General features: G+C 46.7%; 1 protein-coding gene across 1 annotated transcript in view; it reads left to right on the plus strand.

Moving 5' to 3' along the window:
* The window catches only part of LOC128305408 (uncharacterized), a 53798-nt gene that overhangs the window by 14448 nt on the left and 12359 nt on the right, over nucleotides 1-26991 (plus strand). Inside the window, exon 2 of the mRNA XM_053042843.1 lies at nucleotides 22933-25187. Within this exon, the coding sequence (XP_052898803.1) occupies nucleotides 22933-25187 (2255 nt within the window). The remainder of the gene's footprint in view (nucleotides 1-22932; nucleotides 25188-26991) is intronic.

The following is a 26991-nucleotide window of genomic DNA, read 5'->3' on the forward strand; positions in this document are numbered from 1 at the left end:
CAGCTATGGACGTGCGACATGCGGCCCGGTGCCAGGTAACACGAATTGTCAGTTTGATTTGCTACGAACATAAACTAGACAAAACATATATTCCGATCGAAACAAACATTGCCGTGCCGGTCTGTCATTGCCCATTAACATTCCCGTGCCGGTTACTGCTGGAAGTGTTCGGGCTGATCCTGCAGAATTGCTCACTTTAAGTGGTCCTTTGCACACTGGGTCTGCAAATAGCTAAGATCACCGTAGTGCGATAGGTATTTTCACTATTTTGATTAAGCATAGCTCAACTGTCTTTAGTATACGGAGAGATCCGAACCGGTTGCAATGGTAGTGTTCGCCCCTTCCCTTCGACTAAACTTCCTTCAGGGCGTGCGGATCTTGTCGTGAGATTTCGTCGTGGGTGCGCATAACCCAACTGGAGCTGGAGCGTTGCACCAGCGTTGCATAAGACCTTCAGCCTCCCCGGCCTCGGTACGGTTCCCAAAAGGGCCATCGACCACAGGGCACACGATGATTAATCCAGCCCTGCCAATACGCTTCCTTCTGCTGCAGCAAATGTTTGGCGGGCATTTTCCATCGATGCCCTTTTCGGGTGTCTGAAAGCACTGGGTGCCGATAAATACCTTTGCCACAAAACTCACAAACTGGGTGTTGTTCCACCCAGTACTCAGCTATCCCTGCAAGCGCAAGGCCCGCCAGCTGTGGGGCTCGGATCCACTGCTCCGCTTTTGCTCGAATTGCTCTCATCCTGCGCGGTTACGGTTACTTTGTTACACGACCAAATGCTCCCGAAGCGCGTGTTAGACCTTCACCCGTTGGCTAATTTTCTTGGTGGCCACTTTGCGGCGAAATAGGTCCAGCAATTAAAGACACCGTTGCATATGAAAGTGCCCTATGCGTAAATGTTGTTGATTTTTGTTTTTGTTACTACTAGTCCAGCACTCCGAGTGGCGCGAGTGACTCAACCCGTTCCGGAAAAGGCCATTCTTTTTCAGACACACCAAACACGGTGGAAAGAGAGCACCACTTTTACACCCCCTCAGGGGCTGCGTAATGCGGTGGTGCGGCATAGTGCTTAAGAGAGATAAAAAAGGGGTTAGATTGTAGAATTCCGCTCGCCACGAAAAAATGCCTCAGAAAAAGCACTACAGCAGTAGGTGCCTTACAGTAGTGAAAGTTCTTCGAATTTAGGAGTACAAAAAATCCATTAAATACTTCACCTTATCTATCGACTCAATCGGCGGCACGATTTATCTGCTGTGATTTACTCACTTAAGATGCCTGTTCTTGTTAAAGCTTATAACCTCACTTATATGCGCCGCCCGTTCGGCCTGTAGTAAGCGCGGCTACCCGAAAACGGTTAAACCAAGTAGAAATAGAAATGAAAACGTTAAGATTACGTTGGGTGTAGTGTCGCTTGGCTTATCTGGCGTTTCGTTTAATGTTTTTTTTCACTTCGAACAAAATGGGGCGTTGCGACTGTCGAGTCTATCGGACTATTGGAGTTCGAAACCATATTGCTTCCTTTCAACGAGACAAAACCGCAAGCATCTGATCTTCTCGGCACACCAAGCATATGGAACGGTTTCGTGCTTCTAGTCTGGTGTGCTAACCTCCAAGGGAGTCTACGTTGGGGAGCATAGAATGGAACATTCCTGTCTTATGAAACATAGTGCCGGGTGACGGTGGCTATATACATGCCAGACACGCGCCACATATTCTCCATGCGTCGGTGACATGCCGCTCATACCGCCGTCGGTTAGGAAATTGAAAGGAAAGGAGCTTGAAAGGAACTCTAAAATCAGGTCGTCGACCTCTCCGTGAAGTTGTTAGAATTCTTCAGGTTTTGCAAATCTGTACGCTAGACAGGCAAGGGCGTTAGGCTTTGCGAACTGTTTGAGCACACGTCCCGGCCTTCATGGTGGCCCTGTTTGATGTGATATTGCAAGTGTAAATAAACTGCCATTCGTTCACTGACAGTGCGGTATATTCACGGAGTAGCTGACCGGATCTCTGGAATGTTGTGAAATATACTCTCGTGGTAGAGGATTCAATTGATGCAAACAGCTGATCGTTCTTGGGCCTCCAGTCGGGATCACTTATCGAGAAGTTGAAGATTCGTCCACAGAGTTCCACAATAAAGCTCTGCTGCAAATAGTCGCGATCGCATTGAACAGATTCTCGGCTCGATCGAACGATCGACGTTCATTGAGGCGTGAACGAGTAGAATGAACGGTCAGATGAATGGGTGATGTCGTAATGTATCTCACCCGAGCTGGTCTTGCCATACCGGGCAGAACCCCTCCACTAACCGTGACTGGTGTCGCCATCATCATCATCAGAAGAGGAGTTACGGAATTGGAATATGGATTTCCGACCCATCCCATCGGCCAGGTGTCCTCACGCCCAGCGCACACTTTGGTTCGTCACCATTTATTAATATACATCATTTACTCCCGTGCCTACGGTACCGGTTGTGACTTGACATCAGGCGTTGTTTCTTGTCCCGTCGTTTGGTTGCGACGACACGAGCATTGCGGTAATAATTCTTTGCTGCCATTAGGCACTTGAATGGTATCATTGTGAAGGTCCCCCGGAGTACTCTGGATACTTTGCATGATCCGTTTCCAAGAGCGTCACGTCGTTCCCTGGTAGAATTTAATTCTCGCTGAGATCATCACGGGCGTAACGCACATGACCACATGCCGCAGGAAAGTTAAGCCTCAATTAAGTATGATGTATTGCGTGTTGCAGTATTACTAACCACTTTACATTTTTGCTACCAAACAATAAATCTCGAAGCTGGTAGCGGTTTCGCGTTGGAAATTTGTGCAATTTACGATAAATTGTGCAAATATCTCGTCATGTTTTCATCTTCCCGTGTCGGTTGCTTCGTTGGTTGTAAGGGGATGATACAAGATGAATAATTATATTATTGACACCCTACCGAAACGAGTTTGACAGATGTCTTGAAGTGCGTGTTTTAGCGTTCCCTGCTGTCACTTGCGCATGTCATAGCAAAGTAATTTATCATACACCGAAATGGGTTCTTTTTGGCGTTTGCTCTTCCATTGCATGTTTGTTTGCACTGTAAATGGTTCCATGAAATGTTATTAATTTATATATGTTTCTTTTCTTTCTCCACACAGGTATGTACACCCGGACGGTTGATTGACATCATCGCCCTCTCGATTTTACGTTGCGCTTCCATTGACTGGCTGTTTACGCGATCGGTATGGTGTGGATATTTTGATTAATTAAAGTCAAGTCTCGCATTATGACACACCCTGTGATATGGAGTAATAAGGCTCTCGGGTGGAGGTAGAAAGGATGAATATTGTTCGGTGATAATGGTTTATTATTTCACACATTTATGTCTTATCAACGTGAGAGCGAAGTAATGGTGGTCAATTAGTTCGAAGCTTGATTACATTCAAAATAGATCGAATGCGGGAACACCCTGTCATCCCTATTGCTCCGAGTGTTACACATTTGCCAGATCGTCTTCACATTAATTAAATGTTTACAGACAACACCCCATTGCACATGGCCCTGCGATGCTTGGAAGAGATCTCAATTTCAGCTTCGCCGCCCCTTTTATCACAACCATTATTTGCTCCCTTTTTCTAGCAACTTCTAATCAGTTTGCCGGAAGCATAGCAATCGATGGGTTTTTTTTTTGTTTATTTCCTGTCGGTTAATTGGACACACGTTACCGCGTGTCACCATTTACACCACAATCTAGTGGCCACAATCGGCGAGACCTATAAACGGGGGAACCAGAATGAAATGTTGCCAGAAAAACTCCCAGCAAACCGGGGGGGAACGGTTTCGAATTTCATTGTATTGGGATTATTGGGCGGGTTTCGTAACGCGCGCCAAGCAAATGTTGAATGAACATTTTCCTATCGGTGAGCTATTGAACGGTGTTATTGAACCCCCGGTGTGGTTTCTGAAAAGGGGCGCATTTTCCCAAACCAATTCCGAGCCCAACCCGAGCAAGGGGAAGTTAAACTGGGAGTTGGGGAACTGATAAGATATGCTACAACATCCACCAGCATATTACTAGAGCCGGCTGTTGCTTGTTCAATACCTTCCCTTTGTGAGTTGACTTTGCATGAGTAACAAAATATACAAACGTTAACTATCAAACTCTCGGGGTGGTTGGTTACAAACAACAATTCTTCAATTTCAATCCCTCAAATAGTAATATATACGCACGAAACACACTAATGGCGTGGATTATGATGTCGAGAGTCATGTTACGCAGTTTGATTAGAAGATTATTTTTCTTTCCTAGAAGTAGTTGGATTTGTCTGAAAATGGACTCCAAAAGAAATGTGTTATAGGGTAGTGTCCACGAATTCTAATATCAAATGGCCAGACAGTTGTGTGCGCAAGTGTGATAATACGTTGCTTTTCGATCAGTTCGATTTCAACATCAGTAAATTGATATTTATTTAAATCCCAACCCTGCTACAGTAATCATGGGTGTACGACTGTTGTAAGACAGTTTGTTTACAAATATTTAAAAATTCTTATCAGCAATAGGTTGGGTTGTACTGTTGGGGATGAAGTCACAATCAGAAAATATAACTAAAGTGGGCCGCATAAGAAATAAGAAAGGCATGGCAACACAACCGACACCGACTGGAATTTATATTTTTATGATAATAACTGTGTGGCAAATCGGAGGTTTCCGCCTGCAATCTTGATCCCTCGCCCTTGGTGAAGTCAAAATAAAACTCGGATTGTGGTTTTAACTTTTCTTCTTTATTCCACTCAGAGAAGCGCAGGGATAAAATTTATCAGTCCTCTTTACTCCGCTTCTCCTTTGCCACTGATCCTGGTTCGATCTTACTCCCGAAACGTCGTGTCGCGACATTTCGCCCCTCACTGACAGTTCGCCAACTGTCAGTTTTCATCAGCGATGGCCGCGCACATTACACTCCCCCCCGAGTGCGGAGCAGCTGGCCTGCTGCGTACGTTAGCTAACGCGGACATCCAATACTGCCAACTTAACCGCTGGCCTCTCGTATATTCCCATAGCAGTCTGCACAGTTGCTCTGCGGACTTGTCCATCCTTCGATCTGGTGACTGCGATGACTCTTCCTTTTGGCCACGAATTGCGCGCGGCGTTAGGGTCCACGATCACAACGATGTCATCCACGTTGATTGGTTTGACAGGGCTAAACCATTTGGTCCTACGGGTAATCGTGGGAAGGTAAGCTGTCATCCAGTGTCGCCAGAAGATGTTTGCCATAGTTTGTGATAGCTCCCATCCTCTTCTGAGTGCTGCAGCTCCGTCATCAAGGGTAGACAGTGGTTTAAGTCCGTTCGATGATCCAAGCAGGAAATGATTTGGAGTCAGCACTGCTGCAGATTCGTCATCTATGGGTATATGGGTCAATGGTCTAGAGTTAATAGTATTTTCAATCTCAACCAACGCGTTGCGAAGAACTTCTTCCGTAGGAAGCCTTGGCAGACGTTTTCCAGATAGATTCTCCTTCACCGATCTCACCAAACGTTCCCAAGCACCTCCCATATGTGGGGATGCAGGAGGTATGAACTTCCACGCTGTTCTGGGGGATACTATTTCCTCCACCAGTTTACTGTTATCCACGTTTTTTAGGGCCTCTATAAGTTCTCTAGAAGCTCCACGAAAGTTTGTACCGTTGTCGCTATGTATCTCATGCGGAACTCCTCGTCTGGCCATGAAACACCGTAGGGCCATGATACATGAACTCGTCGTTAGCGAATTCACTAGCTCCAGATGTACGGCGCGCGTCGTGAGGCAAGTTAGGATGACACCCCATCTCTTTTCGCTTCGACGACCAACTGACACCGTCATGGGGCCAAAATAGTCTACACCTACGTATGAAAAAGGGCGGTTAAAGGTCGCTAAGCGAGCATCAGGCAAATCGCCCATCATGGGTGGATTCGGCTGACATGCTTCATTTTTGCACCGTTGACAGTTTCCACGCATCTTTCTGTAGAGTTTTCTTATGCCCGGTATGTAGTACTGCAGTCGTATCTGGTTGATTGCTGTTTCGTGGTTTCGATGAAGCAAACTGTGATGAATGTGTTGAACAATTAGCTGAGTTAGGTAATGTTGCGAAGGAAGTATCACTACATGCTCAACATGCAAATCGGTGAACCTTTGGGCGTCAATTCTTCCGCGTGCTTTCATAACTCCATTCTCGTCTAGAAATGGTGCGAGTCGATGAAGGCTGCTGGAGGCTTGGATCGGTTGTTGTTTCTCTAACTTCGCGTATTCGTCCGGAAAATCTTCGGTTTGAGCCATTCTATAGAGCCAGTTCTGTGCTTGTAGCAATTCGTCCTTTTCGAGCGGGGGTATTTTTCCTTTTCCTATATCGTTAACGGAGATATTCTTATCTTTCCGCACACCTCGTTGGAAGCAGCTTATTGCTCTGAAGACAAATGCCATCGATCGGTAGAGTTTCGTCCATCTAGAGAAGTTTTTTATCTCTACAACTGGGGTCAACATTCGGCAATGTACCATAGCGTGTGGACGAAGCTCTTCTGTCGTAGTTTCCTTTCTGAACTGCATTTTAGGCCATTCCGCTTTTGGCTTATAGAGAAATGATGCACCTCGGAACCAACGACTTGTTCTGGATACATCCGGCAATCGTTCCCATTTCGTCCCGTCGTCGGCGACGTTATCTTTCGTCGGAACCCATCTCCATTCTGATACATTAGTGTTCTCCAGGATTTCTCCAATACGACAGGCAACGTACGGCGAGTATCGTCGATGGTCTGATTGAATCCAGCAAAGAAGGTCGCGTGAATCTGTCCAGAAATATCGTTCAGTGACCTTGATCGATAGTGATGCTGTGACATTGTTTGCTAGTCGGACACCTAAAACTCCTGCTTGCAATTCAGCTCTCGGTATTGATAGATATTTCAGCGGTGCAACACGAGTCTTTGCTCCGACCAAAGAACATTCTATTTCTCTCTTTTCGTCGAACCGAAGATACACCGCTGCAGCAAATCCGCTTTCGCTAGCATCTACAAACGTATGCATTTGTACGATATTCTCTGAGCTTATTGAAGTCAGCACCCTGTAGCAACGTGGAATCTGTACTCTCTCAAGCGACGGTAATACTTTGAGCCAGGTCTGCCATTTGTCTAAGAGTGACCCATCGATTGTATCGTCCCAACCAATATTTGTACGCCATATATCCTGAATAAGTACCTTTAGGTACATTAGTACATGCGATATGAGCCCTAACGGATCATACACCATCATAAGCATGCGTAGCACTTCTCTTTTCGTTGGAGCTCGTTCACCGTTCAGCAGATCTTGGTCGTATCTCGGCGACAATTTATAGGTAAAGGTGTCTGATTGGGTACACCAATACATTCCGAGTACCTTTTCTGTTGGAAGCAGTAGGCCAATGGTCATGCTTTTTTCTGTGTTGATTTCTCCGTTCAGCTCATTTAAGACGGTCTTTGAATTGGACAACCAATTTCGGATTTCAAATCCGCCTTCGCTGTGTACGTATTTTACATCTTTAGCCAGTTTTATCGCCTCTTCTTTACTTTCGACGCTGGTTAACATGTCATCAACATAATGTTGTTCTAGTATAACCTTCGTGGCGTCAGGGTATTGATTCTCGAAGCGCCTAGCATTTAAGTTTTTTATGAACTGTGCCGTACTCGGGGAACAGGCTGCTCCGAATGTCATGACGCACATAACGTATTCGGTGGGCGCTTCCGATGATTCATCTGGCCTCCACAGGAATCGCTGACATTGCTGATCCTCCTGGGCGATACGAACCTGGTGAAACATCTCGCGGATATCACCAGTTATGCCGATTCTATACTGCCGAAATTTCATAAGTACCGAAGGAAGGGACGTAAGCTGATCTGGGCCTTTTAATAAGACCGAGTTGAGGGATATTCCCTGAGCCTTAGCGGCTGCATCCCACACAATTCTAAACTTGCCAGGTTTGTTCGGGTTGGTAATTGGGAACATTGGTAAGTACCAAACACGCTTGTGATTTTCGGCCATCTCTGCGGGCGTTAGCTTTCTTATGTACTTTTTATCCAAGTACTCTTGGATTGTAGTGTCCATCGCTGTAGCGAGGTCCTTGTCCTTTGTCATTTTGCGCTCCAAGCACTTCCATCTATTCATAGCCATTAATCTACTATCTGGCAGCCGCACATTATCGTATTTCCATAGAAGACCACATTCGTACCGTTTGTTGATCAATCGGGATTGTTGCGAGAGTATTTGTAGCGAACGTTCGTCTTCTTTGGATAAGAGGGTCTGGGAAGACTTGACTATTCCCATACTGTCTAAGGCAAAATACTCTTTCATAGAATTGTGTAGAGTGTCATCGCAATTGCATGCGCATTTTCTGATTTGAAGCGAGTAGTTATGCGTCGAAGAATCAGCTTCTCGTTCCTTGCCACAGTAACCGTATACAGTCCACCCAAGTCTGGTTTTTCCTGCAACCGGTTGGTTTCTCCCTCCTTCACGACTCTTTTGTACGGTGCTCAATCGTGCGTTATCCAGACCTATTAAGATGCGTGGTACGGCATCACAGTATGATTTGGCCGGTGTATGGGCAAGGTAAGGATACTTCTTGATTAGACTATTCATATCCAACGTCTGCTTCGGAAGATCCAACCCTTTCACTGTTTGAATAGCCTGTAAAGAGTGTATGTCATTTCCAGTTCCAGATAACTTAATGCTTACTGTTTTGGAGGCTTCTTCGTGATGACGCATGTGGTTCGTCCATTTTAGGCATAATGTTTTTCGAGGACCTTCAAGCTGTAGCTCATCCGCTAGTGACTCGTCCATCAGGGTGATTTCGGATCCGTCGTCCATAAAGGCGTAAGTGTCGACAGATACGTTTCGTCCGTACACTCGGACGGGAATCATCCTAAAAAGAATATCGCTTTCATTATTATGATGAATGCTGCATTGACGTTCTTCCGTATTCTGGATCTGCGGTCTCGACCGGTGTAGAAGTGGGTGGTGTTTAAAGATGCATCCATCAACACCGCATGGCGCTAGTTTTTTGCAGAAACCTTTGTGCTGACGCAAGCATTTCCGACAGAGCTGTTTTTCTTTCACCACCGCCCATTTGCCTTCACCACTCAACTCAGCAAAACGCGTGCATCGGTCAACGGACACACAAGACTCTTTGCAAACCACACATGTATTAGTTGCTTTAACTGATGTTGATGCTTGAGGTGGCTGTTCAGCATGGATGTTCACAAATGACCCTTTCAGACCCTTTCGTTCATTGCTAGGACGCGCAGAATTGGTCGATAATGGTGTTATCGTGGAGGCCGCTTTCGCGATTTGTCCTATCCAGCTACTGAATGTTTGCAACGATACCTCTTCTTGATCCAGCGAGAACTCCGCCCATCGTAGTTGTAGCGTAGGAGGGAGTTTATTTGCTATCTTGTGGAGCAACGTTTCGTTATACTGGTAACCTTTAAGATTACATGCTTCCACTGTAGCACAGTAGTTTCTCACCTTTACTGCTAGGTCTACAACTTCTTCGAATTTTCCTTCTGGAATGCATGGAAGAGAGGAAATTTTACGGGTTAGCTCATGAATTATACGTACGGGTTGTCCGAATTTTAGTCGTAACGTGTCGATTATCATGGGGATATTTTCCGGGTGCATAAGAAGACATTCGACTGTTTCTCGAGCTTTTCCTTCCAAGCATTTGTTCAAACGGGTCAAGTTTTCGTCATCATTGTATCCACACATTTCGGTAGTTCGATTGAAATTGGAAATGAACGATGCCCACGCGGTTTGACTTCCATCGAATTTTGGTAAGTCAGAAAGCTTTGACTGTCGTGCTGCCCATTGCGCCTTTGTTGGTTTGCGTGATGGTGGTGGTGCTGTCAGCGGCTCTTTTTTAAGCTGACCTGCAGCCACTGTTTCTTCATTTATAGCTGTTGTTCCGGTGTTGAGAACCCATTCTTGTATCCTGTTCTGCTGGTACATATTGCTGCCACTACTGGATACTGTTTCAGTACCTTCAGCTATGAGCTCGTTCCGCCGTTTAACCAAAGCCAATTTCCTATCGATGAGCTCTTCTTCTTCCTTGATCTGCTGTAGCAGCAATTTCCTATTGCTACTAGCTCGCGTAATTTGCGATCCTTCTTCATGCTTAGAAGCTGACTTAGCTTTGGGCACTTTTGTTTCGGATGTTAGCGCAGAATCCATTGTGGTGTCGAACAACACTGGTGGTACAGACAAAGCTAGTTTTTCGTCTTCTTTTCTTTTGCTCTCACTACGCGTAACGCGCCGTGTTCCGCTCTGAACACTCTTTTCGCTCATTTTACTGGCGATTATTTGCTTGATACGTACTGAGAAATGTACTTCTTTGATTACGCTTTAGTTTTGCCAACGTCGTTTTTTAAGCTTTCGCAGAACTCACAAATGTTGTTTAGCACACGCGATTAAGTTATCGTTCACGAATGTTCTTATCTGTTGCTTCACGCCTTAGAAGACCGTCCGTTGAACTTCACTAAACTTGAGTTCTCACTTTTTCATGATCCAACAAGAAATCCTGTTCCGCAAACTTTGTCCTTCCACGAACGATCACTATTCTCTCGTCTCAAACCTTTGCACAAACGCACGCGGTTTAGCAAGCGCGCGCGTGTGTGTGTGTGTGTACTAAGAATCCTTTCCTTTGCTTCACGCTTGTGGAACGTTCTCAAACGATTTCGTTGTGTGTTTGTGCGTGTTTCATCAGGAATAGTCCTGGCCGTTGCCTCTCGCCTTGGATACAGTTTACTCTCCCCGAATGACTAACACGTGTCTCTCGCCTTTATTCGCGAAGCCCGCACACAAAGTTCACGTTCTCGATCCTCACACACACACCGTTTTACGATTGCACGTAGCTTAACTTTTCGTGGAAATGAGCTCGCACTGAACCATTCTATTGGCTGACGAATTCTATAGTTCGCTTATGATTTTGTGTGACCATGAAGGATTTATGGTTTGGAGTTGATAAATTTTATAATGTGGCAAATCGGAGGTTTCCGCCTGCAATCTTGATCCCTCGCCCTTGGTGAAGTCAAAATAAAACTCGGATTGTGGTTTTAACTTTTCTTCTTTATTCCACTCAGAGAAGCGCAGGGATAAAATTTATCAGTCCTCTTTACTCCGCTTCTCCTTTGCCACTGATCCTGGTTCGATCTTACTCCCGAAACGTCGTGTCGCGACATTTCGCCCCTCACTGACAGTTCGCCAACTGTCAGTTTTCATCAGCGATGGCCGCGCACATTACAAACTGCGAACACTGTTATCAAAAGGTTGATTTTTTTAAATATTTTTTAAATTGTTCCGTTTCACAGACAAAGCATCACTTTCACCACTTCCTCCTGGGACAACGGCGCATTAAATGCATTGTGTTCGTTTTCTGATATATATATATTTTTAGGTGTAAGGGTCGTGGCGCAGGTTAATTTCTGCCATGCCCGTAGTTGTGGTTACCGCTTTTTATGTCACATGCGGGTTCATTCAAAAGCGCACCGTTTTACCAATCGACCGGTGGCATTTATGCTGTTGTTTTATGTGTTTTCTCTCGTTCGATGCCTATGCTAATGTGAGGTAGCACCAAAAACAAAAAAAAGATAATAATTTTCGTCTCCAAACACCCGCCAGAAAGGTTTCCTGCCTATATCGGCGTGAGAAACCTGCATTTGGTCGGTGAGGTCGTAACTTCGAACAGGTAGCTACAGCTCTTCATCCCAAACCGCAAAAAGGGCTTTCTGTGCCTCGTTCCGTACGGTAAAAAGGGGCGAAAAAAAAGGAAAATTCACATTACGATCGTAGAAATAGGGAAAAAGGAGGAGGCACCTGCATTCACGAATGGTAGGTCCCCGTTAGCGTTGGGGGTTCGGATAAATAAAGCGGGAAAAAGAGTCGTGGTTGGTTTTATCGCGTCATATTTTTCCCGACTTATCTTTCGGGTTTGATCCCACTCGGATGAGTGTGTTTTTTTTGGGTAAAAATCAGATAATAATTATGACAGACGCGAGTGTTATAAAATCGACGATCGCTCGATTTGATCGAGCTAATCCGATTCGATGCGGTGCAGCCATTCGGATAATAAACATGTAGTACCTGCTAGAAGGATTATGTAAATTAAAATTAATAAAACTGTAACTGGTAATCCTTACTTTGTGTGGTAATGCCGCACCGACAAGTAGAAATTTCCAACAGCCTTGAAGCTAATGGTCGATTACACTCAAGTTTACAACACCTTTTTTTATTCTTCCGAAGGTTAGAGCATCGTTGCAAGCCATCTTGTCTAATCTTTATTTATGCTCCGTTTTCAATCACGTCCGACCGTATCCTTTTCCCGTGTTTCTCACCCCCAATATGTCGGGGTGTTGTTCGTCCGATACCTCAGAAAAGAAGCAATTAAAATCTCGAACGTATCAAATGCATTTTTGTGATTCTTCAATTTCTCCGCTTCGTCGTAGCCCTCCCGTTGCGAGCAATTAAATCACGTCTTTTCTGGCGACGCTGCCGTGCTGAACACGGAAGCACTCTCCTGTACGGTTACGGCCATCAAGCACTCATCTTCTTCCAGACTGTGGTAGGGATGATCGTGTAGCTACGAGCGTCCCAGCTTCAGGTGTTCCAGAAAAAAAACTATCCCCCTTACCAGCTCGCGGTACGTGCTGAAGGGCATAGAAAAGAACTCTAAACCGACAAGAAGGAAGGAATAACTGTGCCCCTAATGCTCTACAAAGCAAGACCTCATTTCGAATGAGGCTACCGCATTGTCCTGTACCTTTTTTATCCTGCATCCGGGACGTGCGGGAGTCGTTGCGTGCAGTCGAAGCCTCGTCGAAGCTCTCGACTATCCCACGGTGTCTGTGTGTTGGTATCGGGGGCTAATAGAATTAATTACAGTGCCTTGATTGTGTCGCTGCACCATTCGGGTGGATTCGGTTTATGCAGGTCTGAACGAAAAACCATCGAGATTAGATGGGTCGAAGTGGTGGTGATCCTTTTTCTTCCTGAGGGAAAGGTTTTTGTAGGCAGCGGGCGAGATCAAAGAATTTGTTTGATTTAGTTAACATATCCAGAGTTCCTTGATAGATCTACAATTTAGTTCTGTATCCAAACATTGGACACTGAGATCTTGAGCTTAGCGAGATCCCATGTTTGTTGTGTGCAACAAGCGATCAAAGCGTCATGCTCTGTCCAATGGAGATCATCTTTGAAGTGTCTTACACCGTTTGTTAGATATCACTAGATACTTGACCTCCACTACGCCTAGTTAGTTTGTGATCTAACGCTAATTAAACCTCGTTAAGTGCACCTGCAACTGCAAAGGGATAATAGAAAAATTATGCACATTAATAGCAGCAAACCTTTTAGAGCCCATCTCGTTAGGTTCGCTCTCATATCGCTCCGAGACTTGTGCAGGCCCCACATAACCTAACCTTAATTGCCTACCACGATAGCCGCCAAATTGTGGCCTGTATGTCCACATAGCAACTGGTTTTAATTAATCCGCTTTGTGCGATGGTTTGCCTCCAAACTCGTCGGCGGATGTGAAGTTTGGCAAACGACGCAGCAACAATATCAAGTCGCTCACCACGAGGTACCTCACCAGATCATGTAGTGTCCATCTGTGGAGCTTATTGCTGTTAATATTTCGCAAAACATCAGGGCCATTTGGTTATGCTTTGCTTCACAAACTGCCGCCGAAAGATGCATTCAATAAAGCATAAAACCCCAGCCCAGGTGATGGTCGTCGCTTGATGCTCAGCGGATCAGCGGAACCCGCTCATTGCATTGCACCTGCTGAGTATGAAAAGTGGCAATAAAATGCGTTGCTGACGACCTCTCGCTATCTATGAGCGGGTGACTGAGGAGATGTGAAGGGAGACCACAATAATTCGCATCGAACCGGAACACGGCTGCTGCTGCGGCTTTTTTGCAGGCTTGCCGTAGAATTGTTGAGACTTGGTGCTGAGGAAGGTTTGCATCAATCTTTGCACATCAAGAAGCAAGAAGTCACTGATCTGCAAACACTGAGCAGAGTCATCATTTACCTCACTCGTTTAGAGGTGAAATGAGATTTTTGTTTCGGTGTCGGAAATCGTTTTCGGGACCGTTTGCGTAACAGTTGCGCATCGCATCCACGTAAACAGGGGCGATCACCTGCGGTGAAGATGAGCCCCCTGCTGATGGGTTTTGTTGCTCGGTCCGCGCAATGCTTTGGCCGGAAATTGTAGCAGGCTCGCGGCTCGTGCGCACAGACAGCAATTTAAAGGAAGGCCACACGTTGCGGGGGAGTCCGTCCACCGTCCAGTGGATGACCGATAGTGGGCGAAGATTCGGTTTCGCTTCGATGGGACCGAATGGCTCGTGCGGTCAGTGTCGACCGTAATTGGCGTGGAAGGATTGCATTTTCATTTGGGAAGGGTGGGTGCGTGTGTCTAAACACGGCCCGGTCATGTCGGAGATGTCATATTTTGTGTCGGACCGACTAGCCGCAGAGGTCAGTAGGTTAGATGGAACCTTCGCAGTAGTCCAGTAGACAGCCGATCCGCGAACACTGCGCTAACGAGCTAACTGGCGTGGTCTGGTGTCTGATTGGTGTGAAGTCGAAAGTGTGAACCGAACGGGCGCGCGGACTCGTGTGAAGGAAGATTGTGCTATAAATATCCGATCAACAAAACCGCAACCAGGTATCGGTATCATCGGTGACCCTTTTGTGATCGATTGTACGCCCTCCGGAACGGAAGTAGTGATTGTGTTTCCTTTTCGATTCGGTTCGATTGGAAAGCAGTTGTGGAAGGCACCTGTTAACGGCGCAGTGCTGAATGTTTCGAAGGTGCACCGAGGAATGTCTAACGAAAACAAAAAGTTGTAACAACAAAAGCCCAATTGTAAGGTCACTGGTTTCAGTTAGCCCACAAAGTACCGAATTTTTTAAAGAAAATGAATTTATTTAAGGGATTTATTGGAGTGATAAATGTAGTGCGCCTCAAGACACAGATCGTAGAGGTCATGTCTCAAGAGCTACATGAAGTCGTCGAGGTGTTTCTTGTACGCAGGTTGTTAATTGATGTTTATTTTAAATTCAGGGCCGATGGAAAGTGTCAAACCCATTTTGAAAGGCCTCAAACAAGTCGAACATGCAGTGTTGTGGCTGAAGTGAATTAAAATCTGAGTGAAATAAAGTGGAGTGGAAGAATCAACTACCCAAAAATGCTGAAATTCAATTGGAATTCCTATTTGTAAACTAATTTTGTATTCTTATATTGTCCTGGAATGTCGAAAAGTGTATCGCATCGATAAGTAACTCCAGTTGCTTCTTCGTGTTTGACATTTCGCTTGCGCTAACCAAGGGACACATTAAACGCATTGCAGCTGGAAATGGAATGTTGCGGCCTACGGTCATTCCTCATTACGAGCAGTTGGAAAGCAAGGGAGCGATGCGGTCGTTAAAAATTACCATACTGATGGTAAACCGCAATGTCCATTGCCTGTGTCTACCATGCGATCTCGCACGCATTGCGACTGGCGATCACTGCTCGTTACTCCACCGAAACGTCGATCGATTGTTTGTGTTATGCGCAACACAAGCTGATTGTTTCCTTCAGTTCTGCTCGCAACATCTCAACTTTGCGCTATCGTGCGTGTGGTTTTGTTTTCCCAAACGGGTTGGTTTGTGCTGTCCATTAGGCACGCGTTTGTCATCTTCACCTTCAGGGTGGATAGCTACATTCTTGACTGTTTGTTGAAGACAACATTTGCACCATCGGGGCGCTGTGTGCGCCATTCCGTTTGTTTAATGTTTATTTTGGCTACCGACCAAGTACACACCGTGCCGTACTGTCTGGTGCGGCCACATGGCCGAGTCTGAGGTTTACCGTTGACTTGTTTCAGCATTTTTGCCTATCTTTCACATGTGAAGTTCTTGAGATCTTTTGAGGCCTCTTTGGACTCCGTCGGAATAGTGGACAGACAGTTTGATCCACAAAGAAGTATTCTTATAGAAATCTCAATAATATCTCAGAGTTCTCTAGAAATTCTGAGCTCTGATCGAGGATCTTCACGCTACAGGCTACTTTCATCTACTGCTGAGTCTGTTTTTTTTTGGTCATAACTTTTGATACCATATCTCGAGGACAGTGTGATACTTTTACCAACAGAAATCACACACCGCTGCGGGCCTGCTGTCAAGATTCAGGTTCAATAAATTTTGGGTGTTGATATGGTTCGGACATCGACGTGATGTGGTCGCCTGCGGAGCCTTGTATCAGTAAACAGAGCGGCTGTGTCCTATAAGTTGACGGACGTTGGTATACGCAAACCCCATGAGCATACCGAGCCACCCTGGAAACACCTATTCCCCCGAAGGTTCGAGTTCCACTCGTCGGCAATAACATTAATAAGATTGATTGCATCGCAATTAATGGCCGGCAGTGTTTTTGGGAAGGCTGCGCTGTAATCATCATCTGCGTGCCCGGGAGAAACCGGAGGCGAAAGTAAAATACTTGGTAAAGACACAGACGCGTCTTAGCGAGATGGGCAGAAGCGTGCAAGCGTACGAATTGGTGGAAGATTGTGTGCAAAAATTTGCACAAAATTTGTGACCTCCAGTAATAAAAGGAGGTCTGCCGCGTCCAACTGAACAAGTAGGTCAAACGGTGGGTTATTGATCGTTGTCAACCCCTGTGGCTGTTATTACTCGTTTTCCTTCTTCTTTCGTTTGTTATGTCCGACTTTCGACAGCGCGAGTGATCGAATTTCGCAACATCGAACCGCTTCACCATGGCGCTTGTGTGTGGTCGCGTTAGCGAAAATGATAACCAACGAGCATAGGGACCGAGTAAGGAAATTGTGGAATTGGAAGCATTTCCTTTCAGCGATGGTTTCTCGCCCTGGAAGTTTCGGTCAAAAGAAAGAAGATGATGCAAGAAACCGTGCCCAAGTAACGTTTGCCGTGTGTCTCCAACAGTCTCGCAGTTCATTCGAAATTCGATTTGCGTAATTCGGCCCAGGCTAGCGACACCAACGGCAATGTGCACGCACGATGATTAGTGGCGACACCGCGATCAATCAGAAAGATCTTGCTATTGCCCCGGGTGAGCTGCTGAAGTTGGCCACGGGAAAAGTGGTCTATGGCATCACCTATCGTCCGATGCCGCGCTTGTCAGCGAAACCAGTGATTGCTATTTCTGACGCGACCCTCACGGGCGCGCAGGAGTACAATCGAGCGTGTTCCACTCTCCTGATACATATTCATGAGATGATGATGCTCTGCGGTGAGTTACGGCAGTCTTCGATCTTTCGATACCTTCATGGTTCGTGAGGTGTTCGTTGGTGTCTGGAGCAGCACGTGAGTTTGTTGAAGTTTTGCATTTGATTAGCCTCGGGTTTGTCATCCACGCGACTTCTACGCCGCACGGGCTCAGTGTGGGGTACGCCCCTAGGGATGTTAAGCTGTGGAGCGCCACAGTTTGGAATGGCACGATCTTCTTACCGAACGGTGACGGATATGGGTGAATTATTCCAATTTCTCAGCATGATGATAGGACAGCTCGTAGGACCGCCTGTTGAGATTTGTCCGGGCATGTTAACCCTTCGCGAAGACGCATTGTAAAAGGTGTTACGAAAAGCTACAAAAGCTTAGGTTTTCTTTCCTTACTAACAAATTTACGTCCTTTCGGGTGTGATGGTAACGTTTTTCTGACATGATCTGTTGAACTCAGCATTCCTTATTTAAGCCGCTTAAAACCATGTCCTAGAGAGATTACGTTCAGCTTAATCCTGAATTAAAGCCTTTGTCGCTATTTCTAACAAGTTTTCTTGATGCTTTTCGATGCTACAGTGAAGTTCGCTTTAAAAAATCAACGGCGATCCTGCTACACACAGCACAACCCGTTTCGAACGATCGGTGTTGAATAAAAGGTGTTTCTTGATTTGTTGGTTTTGATAAACGATCAAGCCTCCGGCAATCCTTACGATCTCATCACAATCAGGTTTTTATTTTAACGCAGTGCCACCGTAAGTTTGTTGTCGCTGTTTTGCGGTTCTTCTTCGGGCAAGGGATGCGAGAAAGATAGGGTCATTAAATTTTGACAGAAATTTGAGTTCCAACATTTGAAATGCACTCTTTTTTCTTGGGGAGGAAGGAGACAACCGCTTGGTAGCAAAATGTCAAGGCCAGTGTGCCGTGTAAAGCGCTACAATGTTTGCTGCTTTTGCTGCTTTGTTTTGTTTGTGGATGGTTAGAGTTCAACGTTTTGTTGTGGTAAGATTTTGTTTGTCTTTTACAAACATTTTTACGTAAAGCATTAGGTTCACTTGTTTGTACCTGTTTGTTCATGTAACTTTTCAAAATATTTGATTTATAACCTACAGCTCAGACCCAATAGACATTTTAATAACAAGTTGTTTTTGAATAATGTTTGTTTATGTTTGTGTTTTTTGGTTGGCATAATGACATTTAATAGACATAACTTTGCTTGATTTTGACATGTATAAAATAGTTTTTTTTTAATAATAAAAGTAACCGCTGTGACAATTTAATGCAAGTGGACATCAATTTAATCCTACCCTATTGCCATACGTTTTATTACGTTTTGCAAATTCCCACCTCGTTATTGCTGCCCACATAGCAATCGAACTACTAAACCGCAACGATTTCCTTACTCACAATAAAATTTAATCAACCACCCCAGCTTGTGTTTTCCATCTAACGGAGGTTCGTCGCTTAAAACGATTGCTCCAGCCCTATCCCTAAACCCCATATCAATAGAAGGACCCTTCGCAAACGCCCTTTTTATTTTTGCCAATCACCATTTTCCGCACCGACATGCACTTCAAACATTAACGGATCGGAACGATCAACACCGGAATTCGCCCTGCTGCAATCGATACAGCAAACGTTTTGGGAAAATCTCCCGAAAAACATAAAATTAAAGGGGACGGAAAATGGAAAAATGCAACAGTCGAATGCATTCGTGCTGTGATGAAATCAAACTTTAATTGCAAACCATCCATCCCCCTGTAACGCTCACCCAACATGTCCGTTGAGTTGTAATTCCATGTGCATTATGTTTTCGAAAACAACAAGGAAAAAATCATCATTCGCGACTTTATCCCTCGAGCGCGAACATAAACGTTATGTCTGTTTTTTTGTTGGTTGTACTATATCCATCCGGAAGGGAAAATAAAAACGAACGCGTTCCCGGTGTCCGATTCCGGTTTATGAGCAGCTGCAGCCGCACACCGTTAGAGTGGGCCCGGGTATTATCCCGGGAAGATGGTCGCGTTAGGCGTGCTCTCTCTTCTTTCCATTAAGCCAAACGCCACAATTGAAGGTCACGGACAGGGACCACCTAAATACGCAGAGTGTTACACTCACACAGCACCCCATTAGCGGAGCGGTCCTATCGGGAATACCGGGGTTGCTTAGATAGGGGAGGGAGCATTAGGGATGTGACTGCGCGGCACTACGTGTTCGATATGCATCGCACGCTTAATTGCACTTCTCACCCAACAAACGGATGGAACTGATCGACAGTGTGCGCCGCATCCTGTGCGATCCTTGCCAGCTGTTTTGTTTTGTTTCATCAGCAGCGAACTTCTGAAGCGTTACGTCGGTTTTGTTTATTGAAAGCAGGGGAATGGTGTGATTGGTTGGGTGGTTTTGAAAGAACCGATCAAAATAAACCTCATTTTTGACGTCCGTACTTCCGGGACGCTTCCCGGACAGCAGTACAGAGCGGTGACCCCGATTCAGCGACCATCACTTAGACGTGCAAGAACTGTATTCAGGGTAATAAGATGCAACAAGAATTTAGCACCCCTCGGAAGTAATTGCAACTTAACGCTTAATTGCGGCATGCTTAAAAGATCCTCCCGAAAGGGGGTTTGTATCTAACGCTTTTATTTTCCTATTAGCGTGCTTTTTGCAAATTAAATTCAACCCAAGAAGCAAGAAGAGCAGATGGAGAAAGGTTGTGCTACAACCGAATGTGGCCCAAACTGGGTCGTGGGTTCTTGGGAAGCAGATATGAAACGGTTGCATTATTACAGGCTGCGTGTTGCTGCTGTGAAGCTGATACAACATTGCTTCTTGTTGTTGACGCCAGTTAACAACTGTCACGCGGGTTTCGTCGGTCCGGCGTCCGGAGTGTGAGTTGTACGCAAACAGACGCGCATTAGCACTGGTTCCACCATTTCCATTTTTGGCACCGGTCAGATAAGCCGGTAACAGCTGCCGGTACGCATGAGTCAGACCAAAGTTCAACCGAAACAACAACGAAAAATAGCTCACAGAACCGTTGTCCACTTTGGGGTCTCTTCAATAAGCGTTAACTCGGAACAAGATCTAGCCAGTTTCCGGGACACCTCTCTCGATTGCACTTAATTCACCAGCAAACATATTTTTATTTCAGCTTGCTGTAGTTTGGTTTTTGTTAAAACAATAGTAGCAAAAGGTGCCGGAACAGCACTAAGCTCTAGATGCTTATCGCGGCTTGATGGGAAGCAGAGTGCGGTTTGTAGCTGCCCCGGAGGTGGTGTCGAAAAGTTCGCTTTAGGTGACGGGTTTTGTTTTGCATTTTCAAGTTCAATGTGACTTTGTTTCGCAAAACAGTGGAGTCACCCAATGAAGTTTACGAGTTTTGCTGGTGGTGATGTCTAGATTAAGCTATTTTACAGGATGTAGTATGCTGTTGCTTTGGCAGGCGAAGACTTCAGAATTTCTGAAATGACTTCACGGTAACCTTCCACTCCGTTACCAAGTATGTCCACTCAAAATGTCGGTCTGCAGGTTGCGTAAGAAAATCCGCACACCATTATCCACTTAAGTCAATTCCACCGCTGATGATGACGATCATTGGCAGTGCACTCGCAAATTATTGCATTTGTTAAAGGCAACCCAGAAACATAAACACCATCCGTCCTTCGTCCACAAGCACCCACAAGTGTCTGACGGTCGGCGGTTTTATCAGAAAAAAGTAGCTTCGTGTCTCATTCCCACATAGGAACGATCAGTTGGGTATCAGTTGGTGTAAGCATTCAACAGTTGGATCTGCTGTACATCTTCAGAAGAGCCCTCGATCCGGGCCCTATTAACCTCGACGTCCCGAGCGCCAATCGGTGGTAATTTATGCAAATTGCGTGGTCGATTGCGGTTTGCCCAGCGAAGTAACGAAAAATCGCAAAACCCAATCTTCGTCGCCAATGGACACACGCACTCGCTGATTGATTTGTGGATTGGCCGAGAGTGCACATTCGTATCTGAATGTGTATCTGCTTATTTATTTGTCCATTGTTGGCCATCGTCTGTGCATTTGCAATGGTGCATTCTACCGACCGCGATAGTGGCTGCGCAAGTGGATTGGCAACCAAGAAGGTGGTTAAAGTCATGCGATGCTCTCCCAAAGTCATTTTAATACGCGCTGGAACGATTGCAGACAACGCGTCTACGCAGCATGGCGAGGTCATTCAGTTGGAAGCGTTAGAGACGGCAGCGGCTCTCCCGCTCCACAGTCGTGCCGAACTGTTGTACATCATGCTTTGTGATGGTAATTAATGTGACTAATCATACACCGCCACCTTCACGACTGTTCACGTTGGCGTGAAGGTGGCTAGAATCGAACAATGTATGGTTTGTTCTGGTTTCCTGCTCCATGTTGGTGTGTGACAGAATCGGAATTTGAAGTTGACCATACTCCTAAGTGAAATCCCCAGGACTTCTTAGTTCGTAAGATGTCGTAAGCTGGAGATTGTGGTAGAAGATGAGTTGGATTGATAAATTTAAAGTGCCTCAAACCATTTGTTGCTAACAAAAGATGTAGAACATGACCTACAAGCATAGAATTTTCACAAATTACTATAATAAAGTTGCCGCACAGTTGATCCGCTCCAAAAGCCTTGTATCTGTGCACGCTTCTCCACCTGCGCCGCTGTAAGTGCGTAGGATTACCAGTGAGGCACCTGCCTGGAGTTCCAATGTATTTTCCTGTCATTTGACCCTCACAACAACCACCAATTAAAAGCGTCCTACCCTATCTGCAGCCTACGGACGTCTCTGCTCGGTAGCCTGCGTGGATTAGAATTAAATATAATTATGACTACCCCCACAACCCAAGGCTTACATTGGGAGACGAAAAAACAACGCCTAAACTACCAATGCGAACGAACCATTTTTGGATAGGTTGTAATAAGTCCACCGACGCAATGGCTCGCCGTCACCGTTCGACGTACAAAAAAAGCCCAACCCTTCGATCGGTAAAGCCCTTCAGCTTCACCGACACCCAGTAGCATCATCGATCATGCCAATGAACAGTTCATTTATTCATCGTATTTGCTTAATGAAGTGAATCTAATTAAATGCATTGCTCGCTCGCTCGTGGTGTGGTGATCGGAGATGGGTCTAATACATCCACCAGAGTTAGCCCTCTCGCGCAAGTCATCCGCTAATAAAGCAACAAATCATTTATCGTGCCATCGGCCTTTGATACGCCGTCTCAACCTCGGCACGTTACACAACCACCAAAGCACGTCCGGGGTGCGATCGATGCACTTGCACCGAGAAGCATTCTAACAGTGTCGGATGCATATTCCCCGGGAAGCTGGATCGTTGTGTGGGTTCTTTTTTTTTTGGTTTGGTTTCGTCGATGGCAAAGATTCTGTTGGACGGAGACAAATAAAGTCAGTCATATTTACAACTCCAAAGGGCTAGGGTGTGCATGAATCCATATCTTTGTGTGTTTGGAATGGAATGGATCGTCTCGTGAAACAGTGAAGGAAAGCAATCGGCAGTGGAGAAACCATTCGGCGGTGTATGTGTGTGGCGAGGCAGGAGACGAGCGGGCGTCAATTAATTTCAATAATAACTCTCTTGTTTTTTAATCGTCGTCACCGACGTTCATCGTTCACAGATTCCGCGGGCATCTTGCAGAAGTGGAGCAAGCTACGACGCCGCTGTGCATCGTTCAAATCAGTCTCCGGTCCGGCATCGCTCGATTCGGACACCAACTTCATCTTGGCCGAGCATCCAGGTCACTATCAGATCATCAGTACGGCGACTGGTTCGCCGGTTCCGCCCCGTGCCGCACTCGTACCGGGCCATAACCTAGCCAGTCAGTCGAAGCTTCCGCCAGCGGCCCAGTCGCACCATCACCATCATCCGCTGTACCACGGGCACCATCATCACCACGGGCATCATCCGCACCGTCTGCCACACCGGGCCCATCCTCACCAGCAGCAGCAGCAGCAGCATCATCATCACCACCATCATCACCATCACCAGCATCATCAGAACCATCTGCATCAGCAGCAGCACCAGCTCCATCATCATCCGCTCCTAGACTACCCACTGCCCGGCACTCACCTACTGGATGCGCCACCGCTCGCGTCCGGATACGATCCAAAAAACTGGGAGCTGCGTCACTCGAGCTCTTCGTCCGCGTCCGCATCGTCCTCCTCTACCATCGGTGCACCGCCAGCCATACCGGCGACAGCGGCGGCGGGCCTCGGACCCTTTCCCGGTGACGAGTACTGGCAGCACTTTGCACACGAACCGAGCGATGTCAAGCTGTGGCGTCTAGGTGCGCATCAGACGTACGCCCATCGAATACACGTGAATCCGCCCCAGCGGCGCAGCGCTCACAGCATCGACTGGGAGTACAACGTGCAGCGTTACGAGAACATGTGCGACAATATGGCACCACCGCAGCGGATCTTCCGTACCGAGAAGTTGCAGTACTACGACGAGCTGTCGGATGCGAAACGAACCTCCGCGCCAGAGCCCGGACTCGGCGCAGGTGCTGAGGGCAACGGTGGCATCAAGGTGGCCAAGGAGATCAAGCTGCCTAGTCTGAAGACGTTCAAGTCGGCGTCGATGCGTCTGCCTGGTCAGAAATCATCCATACACGAGGTGCAGCAACTGCTGCGCAGTAAGTTTAACCGGATACACGCAGGGCTACGCAAAAGAAGAGCATTATCCGTGCAGGAGGTGTTCCAAGTTCCAGGCTCCGCTCCTGGAGCCGGGGTTCAAGCGACACCAACGAAACCCACATTCTATGTGCCGTCGCCGTTGGTTAGTGAAAGAACTCCACATCGAGGTGTGACTCCGCGCTACAATGAAGAGGAGGAGGGTGATGGTACTAGAACTCCATTCCTAGACGAGGAAGACCGTACTGAGCGTCAAGATGACGAACTCTCTGGACACCAGGATGAAGATGAAGGGCCCGTCAGTTTACCGTACATCAGCGAAACGAGGCTGCAGGCCGATACGGCTGCAGTGAAAAAGGTTACCCTAAGAACGACAGATCACAGCCCCAGCCCGCGCAAGGAACGCACCAAGACCTGGTACCGGAGTATCGACTTCAATGCGGCGCTACAGAAACTCGACGCTCAGCGCCACTCGCTCGACACTTCCACCAAATGTACACCAAAGAAACAATCCGAACCAGAACCGGCAGCTAAAGAGCGAGCGAAACAGGACAGCAATCGGACCACCGGTGAAGAGTCCGCTACCAAACCGAACTTTTCCATCGGCGGGCGTGTTAGTTTGCGGGAACGGGTGGAAAACATGAACCTGAGCCGGTTGAGACCCTCGAAGATGTCCTCTGCCAGCGGCAACGGGAGTCCGGTACCTCCGGTGGCGACCGCCAAGAAGATATCCGACGCGCGCAAGATACGGCCCCGTAGCCACTCGCCGTTGAAAAACATCAAGATTAACCTGTCACCGGTAAAGAAAGCAACCACCGGTACACCAGCGCTGGGCGGCGACAAATCTACCAAGCGGGAATCGATCGGTCTGTTCGGTCGGTTAAACCGGATGATGCATCAGCACGGGCTAGGTGGGCTTGCGTCGGGCGATAAACCGGCGGACGCTGGCGTTCGCAAACAGAACGGTAAAGCGGGATCGCTGGCGGCAACCGGTAGTGCAGCCAAAACTGGACTGGAGGATGGGTCGGTGACTTCCGGTACACCGACCGCGACACGCACCGGAACCGATAAGGCAATCGTTAGCGGGGGCAATCTTGGCGTCAGCTTCGGTGGGAATGTTAGTAAACAGTCGACGATACAGAAGCTGACGCAGCTGAGCAGTTGCAATCGGCGGGAACAGCAGCAAGTGCAACAGCCGAAGACGGAAACGACGCAAGAACGTGACCGGAAATCCAAACAGGTGAGCGAAGGGGCTTTGTACGATCTTTACCCTTGTGTGGTGGGCAAACCGTTTGCGATGGTTCTTTATTTTGTTGAAATGTCAGTGCACCGGGTTTTGGAAGCATTAGCAGTCACCGTAGTGAAGTGTATTTGTTTTCAACGGTGAGTTATGGTTCTTGCTAAATCTTGGACAATGTTATTGGGAAGCTAGAGTTAGAAGTGTCGGGAACTCTGTAATGTAATGTAAGAAGTGTCGGGAACTCGGGAATGTTGGAGGTGAGATTCCAAGGAATAATCTTTATTGTTTTAGATATACAAAGTGAAACAAGTTATAAAGCTAGATTCTAGACATCTGATTCTAGACAAGACTTGAGTAGTCCAAGAGCTTCATAGACGGACATTGCGGAACAGTTGCTAGTCCCGCACATGTGACGCATCTCCACAGCGTACACGGTCAGATCAGCTGATTGTGTTGTAAGTAAGTGTTGAAGTAACACAAACGATGTAGCACTTTTAATTGGGCCCCAGTATCTTCCGGTAACAGCTCCATTCCGTTACGCTGCTGTTCCCACCATTTGTTCAGAAAATCGAAGAACTCTGCCACACGTTCCTCCCTTGCGTAGGGTTCCGACGTTGATTGTATTATATGATTGTAAACATTATTATGCTAATCATGTACGGCTGTGTGTACAGCAGCGGATGAACCTTATCCAGCTAGAACAATAATCACTAAAAAGCCAGTGGGGAAACCCTTCGAGAACTGCACGGAACAATCGCTGCAGTCCACAGGAAAGTGATCAGTTTCACACCCACACCGGCACACCGCGGGAGGGTTAAAATCCCCCTGCGGATGGTTAAGTTTTCTATCGAATCAACGGTCGTTAGTCCGGCATGATGAGACGTGGAACGTGGAGTCTTGTTGTCAGCTTGTTCTTCCTCGTTACATGCCGGCTCGATGTGCTCGACGCCCGGAAAAGTCGGAACTGATCAAAGCCAAGGCGAGTTGGACTGTAGCGAATGACTCCTACACGTGACCCGAGTAATTATTAGAAGGTGAGACCAAAACAACAGCAAAAACACAACATCGTACAGGTCGCGCACGGAGCACTGGGACTGGGAATGGGGCCTTCTCGCTATAGTTTTTGGAAGAAAAATTTAAAATGTTAATACGACTTTCGGTTCTGGAGCTAAGGGGTTTTTTCACTCGAAGCGTCGCTTGTTGGGGGCATCTGCGTGACCCGTCACCGTTTTTTTTGTATCCTCCAAGAAACCCGGACCGTATCATAATTTTAAAGGTAAAGCTTTTTTTTCTCCCGACGACAAGTCCGAGGGCTTAAATTTATAGCTCTGGTATGCTTTAGTGTGGGGCTTTTAACGCCGCGTAAAGAATCGGTAGACACTTCAAAGCTCCGCCTGACATTGTGGATCCGGACGAAAAAGTTCAACACGATGACCAATTTGTAACCATAAGCGGTTACTTGCCCGCAACGCATACGATGCAACCTTCCGTAAGGTGAGGTTCGTTCATATTGGAGCACCTGCAGTTGAACAACGTCTCACAGGGCAGGTTGGTATTGCTCAATAAGTTCCGACCTCGGCATGGCTGCTCCGATTCCTCCGGAAGGTCCAATTAATCATCCTAGGCTCTCGGTAAGTCGTGAATACCGATGTCACATACCGCAAGCTAATAATGCCGGCCAAATGCCGGCCCTTTTTGCGCCTCCACTCCCGGTCGGTTGAGCCTAGGCAATGGTACACAATCAAACATCTGATCGACTGGTCGGCGAGCGGCAGAAACTGGAAGAAACCGACCGCGCTGATTG

Source organism: Anopheles moucheti, chromosome 2 (assembly GCF_943734755.1).
Source record: "Anopheles moucheti chromosome 2, idAnoMoucSN_F20_07, whole genome shotgun sequence".
Taxonomy (NCBI): Eukaryota; Metazoa; Arthropoda; class Insecta; order Diptera; family Culicidae; genus Anopheles; species Anopheles moucheti.